At 50.3% G+C, this 1,510-nt stretch overlaps 1 protein-coding gene across 1 annotated transcript; it reads left to right on the top strand.

The window, feature by feature from the left end:
- Positions 1-135: 135 nt before the first annotated feature.
- On the top strand, positions 136-587 carry LOC112392044 (ubiquitin-like protein ATG12; the record flags this gene model as incomplete). Its single annotated transcript, XM_024733582.1, has 1 exon — positions 136-587. A coding segment is annotated over exon 1 (163 nt), but the record flags the coding sequence as incomplete, so codon positions are not given.
- Positions 588-1,510: the final 923 nt, after the last annotated feature.

Below are 1,510 nucleotides of genomic sequence, written 5' to 3'. Positions count from 1 at the left end.
GCGATCCTTCCCCACCCGCCCCCTCCCGCACACGCGCGCGCGCGCGCGCCCCGGAGCTGCGGGGCAGGGCTTGGATAGGGCGGGGCCTGGGCGGGGTCGGCGCGGAGGGAAGCGGAAACAGCTTCAGGCCGGAGCTCGAAGCATAGGGGCGCTTGCGCTCCCGGCGGCTCACGGGGACGTTGCCTACCGACCTTTTCCGGAAACTTGCTGTTGGGGGGGCGGGGAAACAGTAGTTGATCTATCAGCGGTCAGGGGACTGCAACAGGTTCGACGCAGAGGACCAACCTGCAATTCCGACTCTCAGTGGTGGTTTGGGTTCTCCCCGCCCCTACTCCGGCACCTCCCTAGCGCCGCTCTTCGGCGCAAAGCACGCCCACTGTATGCGCTGAGCCACCACTTCCGCCCTCACCTCCCTCCAAGCAAGATGGCTGAGGAACCGGAGTCTTCGCTGCAGCTTCCTCCCTCAATTGCTGCTGAAGGTGAAGGACCCACGGAGGTCTCCCCAGAAACAGCCACTCCGGAGCCCCCTTCTTCCGCTGCAGTCTCTCCGGGAACAGAAGAACCTGCCGGTGACACCAAGAAGAAAAGTAATTTTCAGAGCAGTTTCACTCTGGGCAGAGACGGGAGGTTGAGGTTGTCTTCGAATAGGGATGGCGGCTAATAAAGAAACAAAATTTAGAGGAGGGCCGGTTCCAGACGAGGTTTTTGACCAGTCAGGAGAGAGGAGAGAGGCTTTTAAGACGTTTGGGTTAAGTGCCTCGAAAGAAAGCTATCTCTGGACGCACCTTCGCGGTGTGGTACCCAGTTTTTGAATGTCACGGCATTTATTACGCTGTACTCTTATCTTCCTTTGAAATGACCAGACTGAGAGCTCTTTGAAGGTGGGAACTCTGTGGGATCTGGATAGTTCCAAGTACTTATAATGATTTTAGCTGATAAGGATGGTCTGTGGCAAATCTGAATTAGCATCCACACCTTCCGACTAGGTCGCTGTTTTTTATACCAAATGAGTGTGAATTCACACCTTGGACCAAAAAACTGGGGTTTTACCCAGTATGAAGACTGCTAAGGGAAAACTAAAGGCAGAGGCATCGCCTTTTTTAAAAAAAAAACAAAAACACTGTTTTGGAATCTTTGTAAATGAATCATTTCGTTGCTTAAACTGGACCCTTTATTGCTTGAGAATTAGTCCTCAACCCTTTATTTCTTGAGAATTAATTCGCCATTGTAAAATACAGTAATTCCTAAGTGGAGCACTCTATGTAGAGTTGCCTATGAGAAAATCAGGAATTTGTTTTCTCATGTTGTGCTCAGTGATATCATGCCCTTTCATCCATCTTCACTTTCTGCTGCTGTGGAGGATAATGGTCTCTCCCAGCACTGTCCCCCTTTTAAGTCAGACTGCCTCTACATTTGGGGGAAATCTTTTCTGTCATTTCCACATTATTCACCAATAGATAAACAAAAAAACTATAATTATTTCTGTAGGTAACCACTAGACTCGTTCTTC

The sequence above is a fragment of the Neophocaena asiaeorientalis genome, unplaced genomic scaffold (genome assembly GCF_003031525.2).
Source record: "Neophocaena asiaeorientalis asiaeorientalis breed wild unplaced genomic scaffold, Neophocaena_asiaeorientalis_V1.1 C48502089, whole genome shotgun sequence".
NCBI lineage: Eukaryota > Metazoa > Chordata > Mammalia > Artiodactyla > Phocoenidae > Neophocaena > Neophocaena asiaeorientalis.
Note: the sequence above shows the minus strand (reverse complement) of the source record. Positions and strands in the feature narration are given on the sequence as shown.